The 20,680-nt window shown below is 52.0% G+C and overlaps 1 protein-coding gene across 1 annotated transcript; it reads right to left on the bottom strand.

Annotated features, from left to right (window-relative positions):
- Positions 1-1,305: 1,305 nt before the first annotated feature.
- Positions 1,306-18,101, bottom strand: AKR1B1 (aldo-keto reductase family 1 member B). Its single transcript, XM_043589557.1, has 10 exons — positions 17,830-18,101; positions 9,647-9,814; positions 8,827-8,943; positions 7,817-7,894; positions 7,398-7,520; positions 6,832-6,938; positions 6,438-6,519; positions 5,837-5,920; positions 3,861-3,943; positions 1,306-1,723 (listed from the first exon to the last, which is right to left on the bottom strand). Exons 1-10 carry the CDS (start codon positions 17,893-17,895, stop codon positions 1,681-1,683), a joined length of 951 nt encoding a protein of 316 aa, XP_043445492.1. The 5' UTR covers positions 17,896-18,101; the 3' UTR covers positions 1,306-1,680.
- Between the last annotated feature and the right edge of the window lie 2,579 nt (positions 18,102-20,680).

The following is a 20,680-nucleotide window of genomic DNA, read 5'->3' on the forward strand; positions in this document are numbered from 1 at the left end:
TCCAAAGCATGTGAAAGCCGACTCTGGGCTAACTGGAGAAATAGCGGGGGGACTAGGTCAGAGATGATTTGACTCAACTTCCAAAAAAATGAATAGTGTGTTCTTGATCTTGATGACTTAGAGGGTGATTGCGGAGGTTTGCAGCTTAACCTGGGATCAGGTGGGATTTGCCTACCTGGCAAGGGAAACTGAACCACTGCAGGCTGTGGGCAACAGGGCGCAGGTGGGGCTCTGGGTCTCCCATCTGGCCCAAACTCTGCTACTATGCAGGGCTCTGGTGCTTTCCTGCCTCCCTGGGTGAGGCCCAGCCACCACCTCTGCCCAATTATCTTAAGCCTTGGGAGTGTATTTGCCATGTGGATGGTCTGTGAAGCAGTTAATGTCACCTAACAAGACAGGCTATAGTCATCCAACACGGAGAGTCGGCAACAAAGCCATTATCGTCATGAGATCCAAGGTTGCCTCTTATCTCGTCCATCCCTTTCCCAGCCTTTGTCAATTTAACTCTGGAAAAGAAAACGTTAATAAACATAAGCAACAGCATTTGTAAAAGTTAAACAAAAACGGACCTGTACTTGTGGGATCCTATTGAGAACATTCTTCTTTCTCTGGCAGGTGAAGACACAGGGAGAAGTGGCGACCCACCACCCGGGGAAGGTTCTCACCAGACCCCGCCGGCCCCCGCCCTCAGACTTCCAGCCTCCAGAATGGGTGAGAAATACATTTCTGTTTACACCACTCAGCCTACAGTATGCTGTTATGGCAGTTGGAGCTAATACAGACGTCATTTACTGATGCTGTGTTCCCTCTGGTCTAGACGGTGAGCTTCATGAAAGCAGTTCTTTGTGAGCAGGGCTCCTTGTAAACAGGACTTCGGTCTTCACGGGCAACAGGAACAACAAAGTAACCTGTGAAATCACACATGGGTTTACCACCCCGCTCAGCCCTACAGCGGCGGCTCTCAGCCTTGGCTGCACAGTGGGAACACCTGGGGAGCCTGCACACTTTTTGTGGCCTGGCTCCACCCTGGGCCACTCAGACGGGTCTCCGGGGGTGAGGTCCAGACATCACTAGCATTAAGGGCTTCCCAGGGGACTCCAATGTGCACACAGAGGAGACCAACCAACCCTAAAGCTAATTGGGTGAAGTACTGGGGCCAGGGGCCCCCAACTAGAGGGTAAGACATCAGGGGCTCATTCCTGTCGCCCAGTTGAATGGCCTGCTTTATGGGTATAGATGGGACGAAGGCCGAGTGAGACACAAGATGGTGTATCGTTTCGATAAATCAAAATAAAACAAACAGCATCAAGTTCACAAAAGTACTTTTTATTTGAGGCAAGAAGTCCGGCTGAAAGGGTTACGCTTCCCGGCAGCCAACATCCGGTTGTTAGTAGCACTATTTCGACTCTGTAGATTCAACTTAGCCAGAAAAGGGTACTAAGGTCCTACTTTTCCCCAGCTGGAGAAGAAGGGCAAAGAGACCTGGAAGAGACTTCTATGGATAGTATCTATGGATACTACTCTCTGGACCCAACACCACGTGGGCCAAGCCCTCACTGGCCCGTCCCCAGGTCGTGGACCCACCACTGATGGGCACAGGCCACACTACGCTACATCCAGGAGAAGTGACACGGGGAACAAAGCAGCAGGCCACCTGGGGGAGGACAGGCACCGACGGCTTCAAAACTCATCGGTGAAGGGATAGTCCTTGTGGGAGGCACAGCTGTCAGGAGACAAAGAGGAACATGTTAGCTTTTCAAGGGAGAGACTCTGAGCGTAGCAAATCACAAAAAGAAACGGTGAGTGTCTCCTCGGGGTGAAAGCAGAGGCCTCAGAGACAACCGCCAGTTCCGAGACCGCAGATCACGGGTCTGGACCCGGGCGGAAGGCCCCCTCGACTCCTCTGCCACAGGCACGATGGACACCCTGCTCCCTGTGCAGCCGGCACCGTGCCTGAGGCCTGCGGGGCAGCAAGACACGATTCCTGCATCCCGGGAACTCAGTCTAACTGGCGGGACCAGACAGCATCCCGTTGTCTGGAACGGCAGGAGGGTGAGGAGAGGACCCGGGGGTCCGTATGTGTGACAGAGCGAGACGGCGCGGGCATCTCCAGAAGCTGCCCGCCAGCAGTGGGAGCCGAAGGGAGCCGAGGAAAGTAGTGGAGGATTTGACACAGGGAAGCACAGGGCAGGAAACAGGCCAGGCATCCACCTGGGAGCACAGAGCTGCAGGCATGTTTGAACAGGTTCACTATCCCACCTGGTTGGGCCGACGGCCTGTGCTGGGAGCGTAATGGCACCACCGCTGGAGACACAGGCTGGGCACAGTGTGAAAGGCCCAGGGTGAACCCAGCTTGGGGCACACAACTCTTGCTCATTCAAAACTCCTCCACGTTCCATTTTTTTGGCGTCCCATCAAACCCGAGTAACATTAACCCTGCCATTAGCCATAGAAGCTCAGGACAGCATGAATTTCCAGAAAGGCACTGGATGTGTATGTCGAGTGAGAAAGCTTCCTAGGTGACCCAGGAATGTTGGAACCGGCCTCTCCCTCCCCACTCCGGCCCCAACCCATCCCCATTAAACATCAGTAGCCCCCGGAATAATCTGACAGCTCTCTCTGCGACGGCACCGGAGAGTGGAGGGAGTGTAACGGGACTAGTTGGAAAACCACTGTGGTCTGTCAGCCCCGAGAGCTTCAATACCCGTCGTGGGCTGTGGGAAGGGCCAAGGGAACTGACACAGAGTCCCTCCGAGGAGCACAGAGGTCACCCAGTCAATGAATCATTTCTCTCTCCCTCACCTACCCGACCCAAAAGAGGATTCTAATGCTTAAAGGTTAAGTGCCATTAACACAAACAGGGCCGTCAGAAAGGGCCTGGTGTGGGGCTGCCAGTGATAAAACTGTTGGTGGCCTATTTGGAATGCGAGGCCACGGGTGTGACAGCCACACGCTCACCAGGCACCATCCTGCATAAAGCACAGCGGAGATCTCGGCCCAGACGCAGACCCCAGACCCGGTGGACACCTGCAGGGGCGGGGGGGGGGGTGGGGGGGTGGGGGGGGGTGGGGCGGGGCGGCTGCCACACCTGCGGTGCAAACCGAACTGCAGAGGCAGCAGAGGCTGGAGAGAGAAGGCTGGCACCCCACCCCACCCCAGGGAGAGTCCAGATCTCACTCAGAAGAGAATGTAACCATGAGGAGACGGAGGGGAAACAGGCAACAAAAACCATGAGAGAGGAAGCTCTGAGTCCCCGCTGTAAAACGGAAGCTTTTTTCTGGAAAGCAGAGAATCAATTTCAAACTTTAGTCATTGTACTGTAGGGAAAGTCACCTCCCTCAGCTTCCAAACTACCAATTGCCAGAAATACAAGGACCCAGCAAATGGGTAGCCGGAGGGGCCCTGGGTGCCTGCCAGTCAGGGCGTCGAGTGGTTTTCTCAGTCATGTGGCTCATCGGTGTCAGGGCCCCAAGCACCACGGTCTTCCTATGGAACCCCTTTTATTAAGTCGGTGTCAGACAGGGTCACACGCAAAGTCTGCCAGGAAGGGGGGTGGACAGGAGCCACATGGGATCACCTGGCTTCAGATGAGCCACTGAGAGTTGAAAATTAACGCTAAAATATGTGGTGGCTGCCTGCGGCGGAGGGGAGAACATATCTAGAACAGATCTCCGGGCATTTTCCCCGTGGCTATGTGCACCGCGGCTCCCACGGGACGAAATGCTTGCTGCTGCACGTGGATGAGAAGGCAAGGCAACGTACACAGGTCGGAACGGTTGTGCTAACAGGCCCTGGGCAGCACGGCCTGCAGGAGCTTCTCTCGTTCTGTAGCATCAGATCCCCTCCCGGGACCCACTCACCTCACTAAGGCACAGACTCTCCAGTTCCGGTTGTAGCTGAGTAAGGTGGTCATATCCACGCTGCTCAGTTCAAAGTCAAAGACCTAAAAAGAAATAATAATAAAAAAAAAAAGAGTCCAGTAAATTCTGCAAATGAAGGTCAAACACAGAGTACCCAAGTATCCGAACAGCCCTGTGCTGGGCCGCTGGCGGGATGCTGCCCTGAGTGGGGAAGGGCAGACAGGAAGACAGATCTCGGAGAGACTTGACCATAGGACTACGGAGAACGCACGTGGTCTGTCTGGATGCCACACACAACCGGGAAAACAGGAACCTCTAAGCAAAAGGGTGCTTTTCAGTCCATTTAGTTAATGTCAAAGGCACTGCTGAGCACTTCTGTGACAAGCACCAGTGGGGAAGGAAATGAAGGGTCACAAGTATTTCCGCCTCAGTTTCCAGTGAATCGAAGGGAAGAGGTAATCCCACAGCTCCAACACAAGGAATCATCAATCGCACACTCTGCGTGAGATGCTACACACAGCACTCGGGGGATCCAGAGGAACTAGGAATGAATTCCAGCCGGGGAGCCGAAGGATGTGGTCAAAGATGGCATCTGAGATGGGCCGAGGCCGCCAAGTAACGTCCAAAGAGGACAAGAAAGGTCGTCAGGAGGGAACCACTCGCCTGAAGAGCACAGCCTGCCTGGGAAGACCTCGGCCCTCACGGTGCCGGCAGGCAGGCCCGAGGCAGCACCAGAAGAAACTGGGGTGGTGGGGGTGGGGGGTGAGGGGATGGCTGCACACGGGGACACGAGGGAGGCCCCTGGGTCAGATGACTGCAGAACGTGCAGGAAAGAAGCCTGCCGCACACTCTGCGATCACAACTGTGGGCAAACGTGCAAAGACTACAGAGCAAAAGGCAAGAATAAAATAACTGTGTTAGCACTACAAGATTAATCATTTAAAATGTTTTTCCTACCACCTTTAAAACAAACGAAACAGGAAACCAAGGACCCATCTCTGGCAGGATAGGTTTCTCACAGCTGTCACGGTTGTACCACTTGAGCTCGAACAGGTAAAACGTGTGGCCCTAACAAGACGACTGTCTCCCCTACTGCGCAGTAAGGGCCCCCCACCCCCACCCCCGCCCCCGAGGCCTCTCTGGGTCTCCCAGGGGACCGGAGGGTGGCACATGCCCTCACAACCCACGGCCGCACAGCACACAAAATGAGCAGCCTGCTGTGGCAACGGCTGCTGGGAACCAGAGGGGTCAGAGCGGTCCTGGCAGAGCGGCTTTGCTCAGGGGGAGCAGAGGCTCACGGGTATCAGCCCACCCCCCCCCCGGAGCGGCTCTTCCCCCCCCGCAGGGACCCCTGCCCCTGGGTGCAAGCGGCAATCTAACCTGCCCTGGCAGGGGCTCTGAGGGCCCACATGAACACCTCCCTGTGCCCTGAGCCCTGTGCTCTGCCTGTTGCCGGAAGGGGTCCTGGCACGGGTGGTGGGTGGGCTCACGGCATACAGGGTGTCCGCAGTCCAGACTCACCAGCGCTCCCGGAGCGCTCACTCAGGTACCACGCACCACGAGAAGCCCTCTGATGCATCTTATTTAATCTTCGTGACAATTCTCAAAAGAGGTATCACTTTACAGACGAGGAAACGGAGGCAAGGTACCGGAGCCCCAATTCAAGCCCAGGCGGTGTCGCTCAAGGGCCACATTTCTCAGGACAAATGCGGAGTCACCGAGGAGCCTCAGCAAAGGTGGGTGCATGTACAGAGGGCATCACTGAGGCACGAGGCCCACCCCGACATGGCGCCTCCACCCAAGAGAAGCCACAGTCCTGAGTGCACGGTCTGCTCACTGCAGCCGAGGCTGGCTTCCTGACTGAGAGGTGACAGGAGGGTGGGTGGGGGTCTCACACGTGACAGTCGAGGCACGGGAAGAGAGACCCTGTCCCCTTCTCCGCTGAACAAAACCTGGCCGACCAGCCAGGATCTTACCTGGAAGTTCTCGGCAATGCGTTCGGGTGTCACAGACTTGGGGATCACGACCAGATTCCTCTGTATGGGGAACCGGATCAGAACCTGGGGACAGATGCGCCAAGTGAGATGTGTACACCAATCACCCACACGGTTATGTCACTTAGTCTTGCACATCCATTCCCCAAGAGGGAATTACAGAACTCCACACGTGAGAAAACAGAGGCCCAGAGGGGTCAGGGTCACCCCCAGCCACGCCACGCGCTTCCGTGTCTCCCGTGTACTGGTCACAAGGAGGAAGCCGTGGCGCCACACGGGAGAAAGAGAACATCTCCCGGGCAGCTGGTCACAAGTGCTCTTCCCTGAGCACAGAGACGAGCTTCCCACCTACATCAGCAAATGCGGACCCTCGGGGTGGCCTGGAGAGGTCACTGTCCCCATCACACAGCTGTCTTCTAACTTCCAGTCGGTGCCCTTTCCACCACCCACTCCAGGACCCCAAGCTGCACTTCCAGGGAGGGCTCGGCTGGGCTTGGTCGCCTCCCCCCTGCCCGGTTAAAGGGGACCACTACATATGCGGGGGGTTCTGGAAACGGCCACGGGCGCCTGGAGATGACAGTACCTGGGCTGTGGTTTTATTGTGCTTGGCTGCGATCGCTTTGATCCTGGGATCCTCTAACAGGGAAGGGTCCTCGGGCTTGGCCCTGGAGACAAGATGGCCCGTGTGAGCAACCATTATCGCCACTGCTTAAGGTAGCCGGCAACCCTATCTCCCATCGACCTTAGAAGGCAGTCCGTCAGTCTCCTCCTGATTTGAATCGCGGGTACAAACTCCCAACCCTCTGGAAAAAGAGCAGCCACCTTGCTACTAGAAGCTACTGGAACCCCAACAAGATGCTCCTGGGCAGGTCTGCAAATCAATGCCAGAAGCATGTTCCCTGATGCTGACTTTTTCTTTTTCACCACTTCTAACCTTCACCAGAGGACAAGAGAACACGATCTGGTGGAAACCTCACCAGGGCCTGTCGGGAGAGCCGAGGGGACTGTAGGCAGTCACCACAATGCCTTTGGACTGGCAGTACTGGATTAGCTTCTCCTGAGTGAGGTACGGGTGGCATTCGATCTGCAAATGCAAACAGGGGGCTGATGGTGACGCGTGGGCACAGGTGCGGGGACAGAAAGTATGCCTCTTCCCCAGACAGAAAATTATGTATGACCGATGTCTTATCTCCCAGATAAGTTGTGACAACTGTTTACATCTCCCAGCTAGTGTCCTCAACCCGAAGAACAATAATCTTGTTACTGATGTACCCTGCTCATGGGCCCTAAGGGTTCGTTCTGGCTTTGGCCACTTATCAATTGTGACGTGTCTAAGGATCTCAGTGTCTGCACACTGACAATCTGGGAGACCCTGAGTCATCACAAGCCGGGCTCAAACTCTGTCTCTCCTGCAAGTTCGGCTCCCAGATGCCTCATCGTCATTCTCAATCGCAAATCAGGACCCACCTCCTGCCTGGGTGACACGGGTTCGGATAGTAACCCAACAGTCTCCCATGCACAGCCTTCCCTGCTGGAGGTTTACCTGGTTAACGGCCGGCTTGTATTTCAAGCCGGGCTTGTTTAAGATCTTCTCGACTTGGAGATGGTTGAAGTTGGAGACTCCAATAGCTTTCACCAGCCCGGCATCCACCAGCTCTTCCATGGCCTAACGACAAAACAGGGTCTCTGCTTGCTGCTGACACGTGCCCAAGAGGACAAGGACGAGAAAAGCACCCTTGGCACCAGTCAGGTTAACAGGTCCTGCCCTTACTAACAGGTGCCAGTGAGTCAGACCTCTGAGAAGCCAAGAGATGCCAAGACAAAACCAGGCTGGCTGCAGTAAGACTGGAAGAGTAACAACAGGGTGACAAAATGCAGTGGAAGACAAGGCAGAGCAGACCACTCACAAGGAGAAGGGGAAACCAGCCAGGAGGAAGAAAACCAAATCAGGGGCCGCCTCACCTCCCACGTGTCCACAAAATTGGTGTCACTGGGGATCACTTTGCCTTCCCCATCCAGTGGGAAATACTCCTTCTCGGGCTGTTGATATGATAACAATCAATCAGGGACGGCTCTTCACAGTCCTGCATCTTTGGAAGCAAAGTTCTAAAAAAACCTCACTCTTAACTACCATAGCTGTTTTTAGAAGACGATCGAGGGCAAATCCACGAGCCAGTGTGAAAGAGAGACAGGCAGACAACTCCCGAGGCCCCCCGACACTTGTTCTTTCAAATGGGTGGCAGCTGTTAGATGGAAACGGTTCCTGGACGGTGAGGTGAGCCCTGCCAGGGGCCGGGCTGGGGACGGGGGAAGGACTCGGGGCCGGGGGCATGGGGCCCGTGTCACCCTGCTGAGTCTCAGCGGCTTATCACGAAAAACAAAGGGTGGGAAGTCAGGCCCGGTACACATGGCGCAATTCAAACAGGGCCACAGGGTCAAACCCATCACGCACCTTCAGTCTGGCTGACAAAGCGGAAACCCGACCCTGTGGCTACAGTGAAGGCAGAGGGTGTAATAACTCGAATTTATTTTGGGCGGAGACTCGGGCTGCCAAGAAGTATCTATCAGGCTTCCACAGCACGGGGCCTGTGTGCAGCGCGCAGGACTAGACACACACACACACACACACAGGCAGAGGGGGCAGCCAATGAGGTCTTTGGGCCACGTGCAGAACACCACTGGAGCCATGCTGGAGGTCACCGTTTTAGACCGTACCGCCAGCAAGTGACAAAGCACAGGGCTCCTCAAATTTTGTAACGTGCAAACGAGCTGCCCGTGGTTCCCGCGCAGCAGGCCCGGCGGGGGGGGGGGCCCGAGGCTGATCCCCAACAAGCTCCCAGGTGGCAGCACTGGCCGCTGCTCGAGGTGCGGAGCCCGGGCCGGCGACACACAGAGCGGGTCCCCACCTGCGCCTTAATGCACCACGGGCTACGTGAGCGACAGGGGCCCGGCCGGAGCCCTGAGCCGCCTACCTTGAAGCCCGTCGGCCAGTGGATAAGGTAGAGGTCCAGGTAGTCCAGCTTGAGGTCGCTGAGCGTCTTCTGGCAGGCCCCCTTGACCATGCTCTTCTCATGGTACGTGCACCACAGCTGAAGCCAGGGAGAGAGCACGTCTTACGCCGCGCACAGGAGGCTGCTTCCCGGCCAGGAGCCCACCCCACCCCTTTCACTGTGATGCTCCAACGGGTGGTGAGGGGGTTTCCACCGCCCACCGTGGGTCCTAACTTCCCAAAGGAAGGGAGGAGAAGCAGGTCAGGGAAACCTCTCAGAGGGACCCAACCGAAGGCAGAGTATAGAACGGACAGTTCGTAAGGCCCGGGCCCCAAATGGGAGCTCTCCAGGCCATCTTCCTAATAGGCTGGTCTCTGTGGAGTCTGTCTCACCGGCCCAGCCTGTGTCCCTTTGGGCACCAACAGCCTCCGGGTCAAAGACAGTGGCCAGCAGTGGAGATCCGGTCTCCAGATGGAAACCAAGTTCTGTCCTCAAGGGTAACTCTCTGGGAAGGCAGCACCAACCCACAACCTAAGCTTCACCAACAAGGGGCTCCACCCAATGGGTCTACGCTGAACGACCCTTCAATGGACCATGGATAGGTGAGCTTTGGAGCCCTTGTGGCCTGCAGTCAACACACTGCCCCAGAAGAGCGGCCTCTTGAGTACTAACTACAGCATATTAAGTGGCCCTGGAGTGTGGCCTTGGCTCCCAAGCTGACACTGCCATTGGACCAATATCCCTCCCCGCCACGCCATCACCCACCCCCCCGCCCCCCCGGGGCTCCCCTGCAGAGTGGTACCTTGCTGACGATGAAGAGGTCCTCGCGCTTCACCACCTGCTCCTTGAGTTTCTCCTGGATGGCCAAACCCACCTCATTCTCGTTCTGGTACACATGAGCGCAGTCGATGTGGCGGTACCCAAGGTCAATCGCAATCTTCACAGCCTCTGTCACTTTGCCCGGAGGGGACTGGAGGGAAAAGGAAAGGAAGGCACGGAGTCAAAATAAAAAACCAAAGCAAAACACGGCGTCTGCATACAACCCAGGAAGAAGGGCCGTATGGACCTCCTGCTCGCTGAGGAAGCTCCTGCCCCTTAAGGATGGGCACTGAAAGGTGGCCTTTGTCCCAAGCAGCTTCCCAAGCCGTCTGCTCGTGGAGAGGGGGTGGGGAACCAAGGTGAAATGCCACACGGCTTCACTTTCGGCGACGCTGACAACCACTTAACGGCAGCACAGACCACGTTAAAACGATGTGCCAAAGCGGTCTCGCTCGCGTCTTTCCGTCTGTTGACTGACAAACCACTGTATGAAAACCCCCCAGCTGAAATCTAACAGGTTCCCAAGACGATAAGGGACACCATTTCCTCCGAACAGCTCAGAAGATTTTAATAACTGCTGTCAATATTTACCCAATTCCCTTTCGGTTTCCGAGCTGGCGCTAAACGCCGACGCTTTCCTTTCTCCTTTTGGGTGCGACATTCTCACAATCACTTGCTTTTAAGCAGTTCTGGGAGATTATCATAAAGTCCAGAACGTCACTGATGCAGATTCCACGGTGGGGGCTGCATCTGTCACCGCGTAAGAATCTGCCGTAAGAGGCAGAGGTGGGGGACGGTCCCTCCGAGATACCAGCTGATGGAAAGGAGTGGGAAGAAGAGGGGAAACGGGGTCTGTGGAGGTCACACATAATTTGTGGGCGGGGCTGCAAAGACACCGAACGGCTGTCCGTGCCCCAGCCATCTGACCGTCTCCGTCACCAGGACGGGAAACGGGCTGGCTGTCGAGGAGGAAGAGGGGCCTCTGGAGTCTTCGAGCTCCACCAGCACCCAGACTGACTGCGCGGACACTTTTTCCACCCCCTCACTGATCCTACTCAGACCAGAGAGGTGAAAAATAAACCCATGTGCAACAGACTGTTGAACGAATACAGTGCATTCCTCCAGAGAGCTGGGGGAGAAGAGAATGAAAAGGAAAACTCCCCAGGGCCACAAGCAGCTGCAGACATTTGCTGTTTTGACAGCAGCTGCTGTGAACAGGAGGGGGGGTGGGGAGGGGGGTCAGAGTGTGGGCCAGTGGGAACAAATGTATGGCCAGAGCCTGTTGGCACACTCAGCTTGCTCACCCCCAAGGAGGCAGCGGGGGGCGGGCTGCCAAACTCAGGTGTAAGACAGGAGGCATCTTCAGATGGCCTGACAATATCCTCTTTCCCTGGAGGACCAAAGAAGCTGCAAGTGCAGCCTTCCCCACCGTTCGAGATTCAAGGCACGGGGCAGAGAGAAGCCCAGCCCCGAACAGGCCACACGCTGCATCTGCCATGACAGCCGGGGCCGTGACCAGGCATGACCCAAGCCAGGCCTGCGAGACTCGGTCTCTGGAACTACCAAGACGAGCTGTCATTCTGCTGGGGTCACTGCGCTGGAAGACTGGGAGCCGGGCGCTGCTTGAAGAGAGCAGGCAGGAGAGAGAGACTGCTCCTAGTGACATCATGCACAGCCTCGAATTTGGTGCACCTGAGGGCACCCTGTAGGTCCATGAATCCCCACCTCAAACACACTTTTTTTCCCTGTTTCGGATGAAGTTGGTTATTCAATTCCCTGCAACCAAAAGAATGCAGACTAGGATAATCAAGGGTGCTGAACGACTGGTACAAAAGTACTGAGAAAAAGTTCACGTTATGTTTTCATAGAGAAGCCAAAGACAGAAATGACCAACAGATCATAAAGAGGCTGCCACTCCCTGACCCTTCCCTGGAAGGGGGCTGACTGGCTAGGGACACGTGTGCTGGGAAGAGGGCCACGCTGCTTTCAAAGGGTAAGCAAAAACAGAGGGAAGAACTGTTCGGCCTTTTGTAAGATAAATTTGTAGGAGTGTGGCAATTTGTTGCAAGCCTCCTGAGCAGCTGTGGACCAGCCTCCCCTTTTGGGGGACAGCTTCGCAGCGATGGGGAAGGCTGTATGGGGCCACGTGCTCTGCCGTGGGGGCACTGATGGCTGTCCTCCGGGCTGACCCTGGAACAGGCATCCTGGTTACCACCAGGCTGAGGCCAGGACAGATCACATCACTGAAGGGAACCTGACCAGTGGGGCATCTAGCCAAACTGGCTCAAACTGAAAAGGGCAGCTCCCATTCGCTATGAACCACTTTTTACCAGTTTTAAGTACATGAATACGCTGAATCTTTATCACAACCCTGGCACACATTGTTATCTCTACAGATAAGGGAAGTGAGGCACAGAGAGGCCACGCCACTGGCCCATGATCCTGCAGTCAGTCAGTAAGGGGACATCAGGACTCAAAGCCTGGAAGAAGGACCTTAGAGCCATGCTCTGCCAGCAGCTCTGTGCTCCGGTGTGGACCCGAAGAGGCACAGAGACTCTGGTCGGTGACAGTACAAGTCTCCTGGGCTGGGAAAAGTCATCCTCTGCAGTGAAAATGCACCAGAGTCCACAAACCACATTCAATATTAACCATCTCAGTATAACCCTTCCCAGAAAGAGATTAAATGAACTTCTCTTATCACTAATGAATCAGCCAATTTAAGATCTAGTGAAAAATCACACAATAAACTTGGGAATGCTAAGACACGATGACGCCATCTCTCCATGTCACGTCCACATTTAAAAATGCAAACAGAAGGGAGTGGCCCCAACTGAAAACTTGGAAAAGAAAATAAGTCATAAAGTATATTTCTATACGCCGAACAGCAAATCTGCAGACAACCAGTACAGGAAACACTCCAGTGACATATGACCAAGTTGTACAAATCCTAGACTAAATTATGTTTTAACACAATTCTGCCCCTATTCTGCCCTGTGACTTGGGCAAATCTGTCCATGCCCCAACCTCCCGGACCTTCCAGCTCCAGAGCGCTAGCTCAGGCAGCAACCTGACAACGGTCTGGGCTGTGGGCACCAACTGACGGCAGTGAGAATTCTCTACCCCTCGGGTCCCCATCATCTCCACAAGACAGGCCTCCCCATGTCCTCCCTTTGTAACACCTGCAGCGGGCTAACACCAGCTCAGACCATCACTATCAGTCCCCCCACCTTTACACACACACACTTGTCAAACCCAATCATCTTCCCTTTGCTTGTAGCTCTTGCTACAAGACAGTAAGACAGTTACTCTCCCTTTATTCCCTCAAGGCTCCAACCAGAAAAGTTATAAAAGAATGTGGATAGTAAAAACAGAAGGCATCTCAGAGACTGAATCCCTTACAGTATGAACCGTGGGGATTTCTGGGAAGAGAAGACTGTTCATTTTCTGATGTACTTTTAAAAAATTTCCTCTAATTAGCAGGTATTACTTTTGCAATGAAAGGGAGCAGGTCCGGAACAAAGGAAACTACTTTGTCGGGGGGGGGGGGGGGGGGGGGGGGGGGGGGGGGGACTTGGGCGAGATGTAGAACAGGGTGCCAATGGTAATCCTGGAATAAGGAAGAGGAAACCGTAACTTTCGATGTGAACTTAGATTTAATAGAGGAAACCGTAACTTTCGATGTGAACTTAGATTTAATAAAGAAACAGGGCCATCAACCGCAAAAGCCTGGAAAAATACCCTATCACAGAAAAGCTGTCCCCCAAAAGCATTGTTTAACTTCTTCCGATTAAACCAGCTTTTCCTTAGAGAAATTCAATCTGCATCTAAGAGAAACTTACCATTTTTTATTCGTTTTGTTTAAATACTAGTGGTCTTACAATACAGTGTTCTATTGGAAGTGTAAGGGTTCATCGTGTAAGTAAGTCATTTCAACCAGATGCAAGTTACACAGGCATTTGTGACTTTTCAAAATGTCTTCCAAATTCCGGGGGCGCCTGGGTGGCTCAGTTGGGTAAGCATCTGACTCTAAATTTCGGCTCGGGTCCCTATCTCTCTGCCCCCGCCCCCCAGCCTGTGTGTGCACGTACACACACTCTCTCAAAATAAACTTAAAAAAACATATTTCAGGTTCCAATTAATTCACTTAGAATTTTCTGGAACAGGAGTTGGCCAACTTTTTCTGTAAGACGCCAGACAGAAAATATTTTAGGCTCTGTGGGCCAAACAGTCTGTTGCAACTGCTCTTACTCTGCTGCTCCAGCACATAAGCAGTCATAAATAATACAGAGAGGAATGAGAGGCATTCTAATAAAACTTTATTTACAAAAACAGGTTTGTGGGTTATAGATTACCAACCCCTTTCTCTACCAGAAGCAGCATACGAAGAAATGGGGATCGGGCAACAGGCCCAGGCTTGATTTTTCCTAATTCCTATTCACAAACAAAATTTCTGGCATCCAGTTCAGCATCGTGATAACAAAAGTTAGGTATTCTGACACCGAACACGGGTATTTTGGTGACTAAAAGGGTTTAACCAATTGACAATACAGTCTCCATCAACTTCGGGTCAATCTGAGCAAGCTGGGCCTGCTCAGGCTCTGACGACACAAAATGCTCCCACGCTGCACAGGTGGGAGACTGGCGACCTGCAAGTTTTGGATACACAGGGTTTAAAACCTGCAGCGCGTCAGACTCCCGCAGACCGAGCACGGGGGAGAATCCACAGAATTAACTACAACATGCTACACTTCACGTCCAACCCACGGTCAGCAGAAAATGTGCTTTTCGATGCCTGGTGCAGGCTCATGCTCAGTACGTCCACGTTCGTTTTAACGGTGTCACGGTATAAACTGCACTTTCAAATGATAAAGAGTTGACCGTACTTTTCAGTCACCTTATCACACGAAAACAGTCAATCTGGCTACCATTCTGCATCGAAGCTCGTAATCAGTCTGGGCAACAAACACAAACCAATAAAACCGAAATTAACTTCCTCCCACTCAATCTCTGAATTCAAAGACACTGATACCTCCACTGGACTGAGATGGGGACAGACCAGGACTGGCCTTGCTGGGGGAAGACTTATTTAAGGATCTCTGATCATGAAGCTTGTCAGGTTGAGGCCTACAGGGAGATGAGGTAGGTGAACAGTAAAACCAAGCTACTGTTTTAGCTGCAATGCCAGCCGGCTACCCTCTCTCCCAACCCCAGGATCCTGGGGCCAGTACACGCTTGCCCCACTTTGGGAACGTGACAGGAAGTCCTTCTCGGCCATTTTCTTCTACCTCATGTGTTTGGTTTTTTTTTTTTTTAATTTTTTTTTTAATGTTTATTTCTGAGACAGAGACAGAGCATGAGTGGGGGAGGGGCAGAGAAACAGGGAGACTCAGAATCTGAAGCAGGCTCCAGGCTCTGAGCTGTCGGCACAGAGCCCGACGCGGGGCTCGAACTCACAAACCGCTGGAGAAAATGACCTGAGCCGAAGGCGGTCGCTCAACCGACTGAGCCACCCAGGCGCCCCTACCTCATGTGTTCTTAAAGGGGGTGATATCATCCCCGAAGTGGCAAAAACTGGTTCACTAGGGGCAAAAAAACCCCATCTTAGCTTACACGATGGTTTGCTGTCCTCTGAAAGGCCACAGGACACCAACAGATGTACAGTCTATCTGTGATGTTAAAATTTTACACGAGGGGCAATTATAGGAAAATGTCTCAAAGGTTCCTAGGTAGGGCAGGGTGGTGATAATGGAAAAGAGGTTGAGAAACACACTTTTACCTCCCCTCCTAGCTTTGGAGTATGTGGGTGCATTATAATGACCAAACTACCAACAATTTTTCAGTGAAGTCAAAACATTTACCAGCAACAGGACACCGACCAGCATCAGAAGTAATCTATGTTTGAACGAACTCCTGGCAATACAACGTGGGTGGGTTTACTTACTACCCTATGGGAAGGCAAGCTTGCCGGAGAGAAATGCTCGCTGAGCCACGAAGGGTCTGAGGCAGAGATGCTCTCCCCTCTGTCTGAAAGCCTCACCTCCTGACAACCTTTGATGCAAAAGCAGATTGGAGACGACCAGAGCCCTGCGAAGGGTCTGGATGGGGCACAGCTATCACAGGAAAGATCCAGGACAAGGAGCTGTGCCCAATTGAAGAGTGACCCCCCCCCCCAGTTCCTACAAAGATAAGCAAACGATATTTAGGTCACCCTACCTTTCGTCCAGCATCTGTGAAGAAATATGTACACACATATGGGGGAAAAGGGAATAATCCACTACCTACATAACTTTTATACTTAAAAAAATAAATAAATAAAAATGCATTCCAAACCCATACCTAACGCTATTTATTTCAGTTACTTCCTCCATTACAGCTCAACACAATTCTGTACAGACCTCGTCTCCTTACCTCCCCCACCATCCAAAGTTTTCCTACTTCTTTGTATTAATTCAACATGTACTTACGTATCTTTTGGATACCTACGATTTACCAGGCATTGTGAGAAGTGCTAGAAATGCTTGTGAACAAGGCAAATGCTACCCTCGCCCTCCAAGAACTTAGTTTGCCAGGACGAATGACCTAAGTGTAGATTTCATAATGTTATTTTTAAAGAAACACACAGCCTTTCAGGGCACTAAGTGCTCCGGTGCCATGATTTAAAACCCTCTGTTAACCTCTTTTAGTCCCTATTTACCCCAGAGCAGTAATTTTCAAACGACAGGTCAAGGTCGGGAACAGAACCTCTGAAAACACAAAATAGAATAAAAATCTTGGGATTCATCCCACCTGTAACGTAAAGCATCGTCTCCCCCACCTGCAAGGTAAAGCATCGTGTCCTAAATCTTTTGCTCGAGTCCTACGTATATGTGTGCATATACGTGTGCACGCTGCTTGCAACGTTATACACGCTGTAATTCATTGTTGCCGAGAAAGTGTCTTTTCACCTCCGTTCCAAGAGAATAACCTTCCACAGATGAAAATGAACCTGGTGTCATGGTCCTGATTTAATTCCACCCTAAGAGCCACCACTGGACTTCTTGAAGGAAACACAAATTACATATACACTGATTACTTTCGCCAAGAAACACTTTCTGTGTGAAGCAACTCTATGCCCCTTTTCTGATTTACCTTATAATTTGCTAATTTGCAGCTGCAGGCCGTAGGGGAGAGGTAAACACCACCCTCTGTTCTATATCCAACCATTTCAGGGTGCACTCAATCCTTTCTCCCCCGTGTTCTTGTCAGTGTGTAAACACGCAGTGTCCAGGCCCATATTCAAAGTTCCTGGGAAAACCTGGGTCACAGCTGTAAACGTGATATACAATACCCCAAGGCTAACTTACAAGCGGCTTAAAAATACTGGGTTTTGTTCCAGCGCCCATAATACTAATCTTCTGTGCCCCCTAATTTTCAGATAATCGGGCTAGCCTTTTTATTCCTAGCCATTTCTTAGGGACGTTGTGGAAAGATTTCAGCGGTGGGAAGGTTTCCGGAGACAATTTTAATACTGAGGCCAGCTAACAGTTTTTTCTCCGGGCGGTAACCACCCTTGCCCAGATTCTCTTCGAAGGTCCACCTCGCATACCACACCCCCGAGAAGAAGCAAGCCCGGCTACAGGGGATCAGCGTCGTGTGTTTGGGGACACGGAGATAGACGGATCCTGGGCAAACTCGTGGCAGCTAATTTAATTACCTGCAGTCTCCGAGCTTACTTTGAGTGCTTATTCCTGGGAGAGCGAAAACGGAAACAATTAAGGACAAACTAGTAGAGAGACAAAGGCGCAGATGCACAGGTGGGGTGCCGACGGGAACGCCAAGCTCGGCCCCATATCCCTGGCTCCCCCCGACTCCCACCGCCCGAGCAGAGCGGCAGGGCAACAGAAGACCCCCTCGGTGATTTTCCAGCTGGGAGAGGATTCCAAGTGCGGCCTGGGAAATCCCACCCACTAAGCGTCCACAGGAGCGCCCCCCCCCCCCCCGCCCCCGCAAGCTCCCGGGACCGCATGCCAGCGCCCCGTACCCTTGTCCCCGCGGGGCCCGCCCCGTCCCGCCCGGGCCGCGCAAGCCGAAGTATGGCTCCTCGGAGACCAGGCGTCCGCGGCAGTGGCCGCTCAGGGTCACTGCAGGTCCCGGCCGCCCCCAGGCCGCGCCCCCCAGGGCACCTACCTTCCAGGTGCCCAGCCCCACGATGGGCATCTTGGCGCCATTGTAGAGCACGAGGTGGCTGGCCATGACCGCTGCGCTCCGCAAACCCCCCAACAAACGACCACGCCACGCGGGCCTTGGCGCAGACCTTTAAATAGCCGGTAGCGTCTGCAGAAAGGGCGGGTACGATTGGCGCGCCGCTCCGCAAAGGCGGCTTCTGATTGGCCGGCCTGCGCCGAGGTTGGAGGCGCCGCAGTCAGCACAGATGCTACTCGAGGAAGCTTCTTCCGCTAGGTCCTAGCGTGACCCGATTCCTTCCGCTCCGCTCGCTCGCCCACGCCCCACGCAGCGGTAGAGATCTCACCAAACTCTGGGGCACGTGGAAACGGGAATGCTTAAGCGAAAATATAAATAAAGTAGGCTGGGAAGGGGGTCGGGTTTCATTTTTTTTTTAAGAGCCCAGAAGGATACAGTTGTCTATTGTCCAAGCCTCATCATGCTCTTTGAGAATTGGACAAATGTCCTATCCTTAATCTGTACGAATCGTACTGGCTACACGTATAGTTTAGCGCTCTTTGCTTTTAGAAAGGTGCGTATCTGAGAAATGGCTTGCAATCTTGAGGCAGAACACCTTCTGGAGATTTGAGCTTACACAGCCTGTTTGTAGCTGCCTAGGGCTATCTTGACAGCCAACCTTAGGTACGTGTTTTGTCTGTACCACTGAGTGAAGTTGAACAAGCCTTCCAACCAAACCCAGCATCTCTTGAGGTTAGGAATCCCTGATGAGCTTGATCCAGGATACGTGGAAGACATTCGGTCATCACAAAATAAGACTCTTACCAAAACAGCAAGTTTCAATAGGGTAATTTGGCAGAACTCTCTAGAAGAAGAGTGAGTAGACAGAAACTCACAAAAGTTAATTTTAATATGGTAGCTTCAAGTGTTTCACATTAGGAGCTGCTAAATAATAAGTTGATTAGCCTTAATTGACAAGTAAGAAGACATCATTTTCCAAGACAACAAAAGGAAAGTTGCTGGATGATTGGTTTCTTTTCAACAACCTCTCTCCACCATTCTCTATCCTACCCCAAACCTGCTCTTTCTGCTCCATCACCCTCCAATCTTTCCTAATTATGCAAGATTGAGAACTACATCTGCCAGGCAATGACTCAGGAACCAGGCCTCACTAAACCCCATTCTGGTGATTTTCCGCTTAGCGACTTCTGAGAAGTGCCCCCTAGGAAAAATTTATACACAACAGACTAGCCCAGATACTTTTCCATTTGACTTTTATAAAACACACACACACACACACACACACACACACAAAAAAAAACAACTTGTTAGTTGGCAAATCCTGCTTGCTGCTATTTGCCCCCAAATGATGGCATTTTAATTAGACCCTGAAGCTGGGAACTTGGTTTGTGGTAAAACAGCAGTAGACTGACACTCTTCATTCATAAGATTTCTGTTGACATAGAGATTACTTCCGAGAGTTGCCGTCCAAAAGGTAGTCCCTTGGGAAACTGATAGCCCTTAAATAACCAGGTTGGTATAACACAGAGGGGTCGTCTGTTAGGGACATGGGCTCGATTTGAGAGGCTTGTTGCTGTTTCTATGGTGACTGAGTATGGAGGCTGACTGCACGAATAGCTACAAGTCCTGAGTGGTCTGTGTTGGTTCTGCAACTGTGACAAGTCAGGCGTGGGGATCTTCTATAGCAACAATACTACTATCATTGGAACATAGCATGATCGTCTCCTAACTTCCCCATCGCCTGTGTAGCCTTTGTAAAATGCCATTGTGCCCATATCAAAATTATGCTTTGCAAACCCTTCAATGGAATCCTTCCGAGAGACATGCTAGTACTTCATTTCAAAAGCAATAAGAATCTTCGTGTTCTGAACCAGCAATCCCATCATGAGAAACCAGTAATCTCATCCTGAAGAAATCATTTAAAAGAAGCATGCCCGTGCGCACACACAGGGTATGGGCCTGGGACTAGGGCGAGGAAAGTGAGATATCATTCCGGTGTAGCCTGGGTGTGCATACCTCCTTGAGGTTTACACCTGGGCACTTCACTTGCCTGGTGTGTGTGTGTGTGTGTGTGTGTGTGTGTGTGTGTGTGTGTTAAACACAGTTCTAACCACATAAAGTAAAACTGTAAGTGTCCAACTGTGGCAATAGACATGATGTAGTCACTGAAAATGAAGACAATACGTAGAGGAAAGTGTACATGAAATAATACGAAGGCGACAGTAGAGGACAAAATTCTAAGTATGGCCTCATTATAAACATGGGGGGAAAAGCCATGTAACATACAGATAAAGTTAGGAAGAAGCCAAATGAAATGCAAATACTGTTTGCCAGACTATCGTTAATTAAGTGCCTTTTACAACCAAAAGACATTTTCCCATTAACTCTCCAATTCTTAAACTCTTAAACTCCGTAGCCTGGCATTCGAGGTCCTGTGAAATCTGGGATAACTGTGAATATACGAAAAACCATCCGATCGTATATTTTCATAGGGTGACTATTCCACTCCCATCTACGGCCTCTTGGCCAGACCTATTCACAGGGTCCTGCCTATCTTCGCTGGGGTGGGGAAATGTCATCTTCTTGTGTGCCCAAAAGCAGAAGACAACAGAATATAGTAGAATATATAGTAAGCACCCGACGGCTCTTCCACAAGGGGGAACAACTATTGAGCCTTCATTATATTTCAGGCAGCACTGTCTTAGGCACTTTACATACATTATATGAAGGTGCTGCGGCTAATAATAATATAATAGCTAATGTCTGTGGAACTTGCCATGTGCCTGGCACTATTCTATAAGCATTATATGCATCAAATCACTTATTTTCATTGCCA

The sequence above is a fragment of the Prionailurus bengalensis genome, chromosome A2, assembly GCF_016509475.1.
Source record: "Prionailurus bengalensis isolate Pbe53 chromosome A2, Fcat_Pben_1.1_paternal_pri, whole genome shotgun sequence".
NCBI classification, from domain to species: Eukaryota; Metazoa; Chordata; class Mammalia; order Carnivora; family Felidae; genus Prionailurus; species Prionailurus bengalensis.